Source organism: Wasmannia auropunctata, unplaced genomic scaffold (genome assembly GCF_000956235.1).
Source record: "Wasmannia auropunctata unplaced genomic scaffold, wasmannia.A_1.0 LD336047.1, whole genome shotgun sequence".
Lineage (NCBI taxonomy): Eukaryota > Metazoa > Arthropoda > Insecta > Hymenoptera > Formicidae > Wasmannia > Wasmannia auropunctata.
Window position 1 is genome coordinate 1 of NW_012026843.1, and position 3,017 is coordinate 3,017.

At 30.0% G+C, this 3,017-nt stretch overlaps 1 protein-coding gene across 1 annotated transcript; it reads left to right on the top strand.

Moving 5' to 3' along the window:
• The first annotated feature begins 253 nt into the window (after nt 1–253).
• LOC105451683 (transmembrane protein 70 homolog, mitochondrial) lies at nt 254–1,307 on the top strand. Its single transcript, XM_011692283.1, has 3 exons — nt 254–516; nt 611–982; nt 1,051–1,307. The coding sequence occupies exons 1-3, from the start codon at nt 403–405 to the stop codon at nt 1,288–1,290; spliced, it is 726 nt and encodes a 241-aa protein (XP_011690585.1). The 5' UTR covers nt 254–402; the 3' UTR covers nt 1,291–1,307.
• The last annotated feature ends 1,710 nt before the right edge of the window (nt 1,308–3,017 follow it).

Genomic DNA, 3,017 nt, shown 5'->3' on the forward strand with positions numbered 1-3,017 from the left:
AAAATATTAAAAATGGCGTCGAATGGTCCAATCATAAGATTGATTTATTCGACAGCCATTTATAATACCGATAAATCAATCTTATGATTGGCCATTTGCAAGTCCAATCAGGACTCGTAACACCGGTCGCGCTTCTCTGATAATCTAGGACTCTAGAGTAACCTAATCGATGCGTCACGCAAGGAGTTGCGCGGTAAATGATGCAATAAAATAGGATATTTTGGTCAATTAATCGTGACGCGACAGACGACGCGTGACGCGCTCAGTGGGAACGCACCCTAAGTATTTCTACCATGGTATCATTGGTATCTTGTATATTTCTTTTTTTCGTGGAGCGATATAAATTGATTCAGTGTCATAAAAGTTGTAAACTATATCATTTATATTTTATAAATATTAAATATGACATTTTTGTTACGAGCTTATGCATTTAATCAAAAGAGACTTTTCTTTAAGGATTTTAATAATTTGAAATACAGTCTGACTCGTATCATACGTAATGATTACAATTTTGAGGTTAGAATAATTTTCATATTAACGCAGATTATCAAAATAGATTACACCCAATTGAAATGTTTTTATTAATATTTAAAAAATTTAAACTTTGTAGAGATGTTCTGCAGCACATATTGTAAAGTTCTTTCATAATGTAAATTCTTTCTCTCAAGATTATCAGAAAACTATAGGAAGAACTGAAATTTATTATGGACCTTTAACAAGACAAATTAAACTTCTTAAACTGTTTTCATTATTAACTTCTTCCGGTGGCTTAATGGTTCAGCCGTTTCTTTATTCAAAAGCTGTGGAGAATGATAATATAGGAGCTGTCTTAGGAATATTTGCATGTATTGGATTTTTCGCTATAACTACTCCTTTATTGATACATATGATAACGAAAAAATATGTAACACATTTGTATTACGATGTGAAAGAAGATGTATACATTGCAAATACTTATAGCTTGTTTGCTCGGACAAAAGAGGTATTTAAATTTTATGTAATTTTATTTATATGTCTTTATATTCCATATAATAATAAACTGTATTTCAGCTTACATTTACACCAGAGGATGTTGTAGTACCTGATGTAACTGGAATGTTTACAAATTGCATTATAAAGAATATCCCTTTATTTTTCGAACAAAAATTTTTCTATGACTCTAGTCATTATGTTCGCATAATGGGATATGATAAACCAATTGATTTTAAATTAAATAACAATCTTAATCGAACAGTCACAATGGACTGTAAAGTGGTGAATTATAAGAATGATTGTAAAAAGGAAAAATAAAAAATTATAAAATAGCACCAAGGCATACTATATTCCTCAGATTTTTCTTACATGAAAAATTTTATACTCGTATATTTATAAATGCTAATTGTGTGTGTGTGTGTGTGTGTGTGTGTGTGTGTGTGTGTGTGTGTGTGTGTGTGTGTGTGTGTGTTACAAAATATTTACATAACACTAAATGTACATAAATTGTATATATTGAAAAACATTCATTATCATTATAGAATCATTAATTATGATGCAAAATATATAAAATTCTACAAATTTATTGAAATTAATAATAAGCTAGAAATGATTATTTGTAATTTGTTACTAATTGTGTATGAATGAAGGAAATACATTTTAAGGAGTTTACTTAAATAAAGTTTACTTAAATAATAGAAATTTAATGAATGTCAAGACATTTTTGAGAACAAACACGGAGTTGACCACAGCAATAAAAGCATTGATGTGCAAATGGATTTAGATGCGATGTAGACAGATGAAATCAGACTACGACAGCGAGTGAGTTTCCTACTAATTGGTAAAAAATACTTTTGATAAAGGTGGTCTTATCGCTAAATGCCAACGCGATAGTGTGACGTTGTCACATAAACGTCATACAGCATATATACAGTCTATGCAAAATGTTTTTATTGAATTATTAGTCATATGGAGGGACTAACTTTTGACTGGGGTAAAACCACCTTAAAATCAGAGTCATAGACATAGCATAAGAGTTTATTTAAGTTTTTTAAAAAGTTGTTAATTAAAAAAGTTTATTTATATAACATATCTGTCCTAAAAGTAATAAGACTAATTCTCGAAAAATCGTTTTATTAAAAATACATTTAATACTTTTTAAAGTAGGATACTTGAGCGTCAATACAGCGATTCCGGCGTTGCTGTAATTCTTCGTAGCAGCACAAGAAGTCATGATTGGAAATGCCTTTCAGAGCACTTGTCGTGGCTATTTGGATCTTTTTAATCGTACCAAAACGGTGTCAGACAACGTTATTGCAATCTTAATATGTTGTCAGGATCAAGTGATCCTAAACAACATTTAAAAGGTTTTAGCCATCGGTTATGATTCGTTAAAAAGTTATTAATAAAAAAAGTTTATTTATACATGTCTGTTTCAAAAATAATGAGGCTAATTCTGGAAAAACCGTTTTATTGAAAATACATGTACAATTTTTTAAAGTAAAATCCTTGAGTGTCAATATAGTTGTTCCAGCCACTCTTCGTAGCAGTGCAGGAAGTCTTGGACCGGACATGTCTTCCAGAGCACGTATTACCGCGCGGCTAATTGGACCTTTTTAATTGTACCAAAATGATGTCCGGACAACGTTGGAACGATTAAAAAGATCTAACTAGCAGCCGCGAGTGTACAAACTTTTTTTATTAATAACTTTTTAACGAATCATAACTAATGGCTAAAACTTATTTATTTGATTCTAACAACATATATCAAGGTCAAGGTCATTGAAGGTTGCTTTCTCTTTTTTCATTTTTACTTAAAATTGTATTAAGCGTATATAAAATTAAAGAAAAATAAAAAAAATTATGATTTATTCACTTTATTTACTTTAATTGTAAATACGTACACTACTCAACAAAAAATAGGGAACACTTTCAAAACGCTCAAAATTGGACAGTATTCAAATCGCTGTAAGTCAAATCGCTCAGTAAAAAATTATCGTAGATAAAAAATTAAAAAAGTATTTTAAAGAGATCGGAAGAGCACA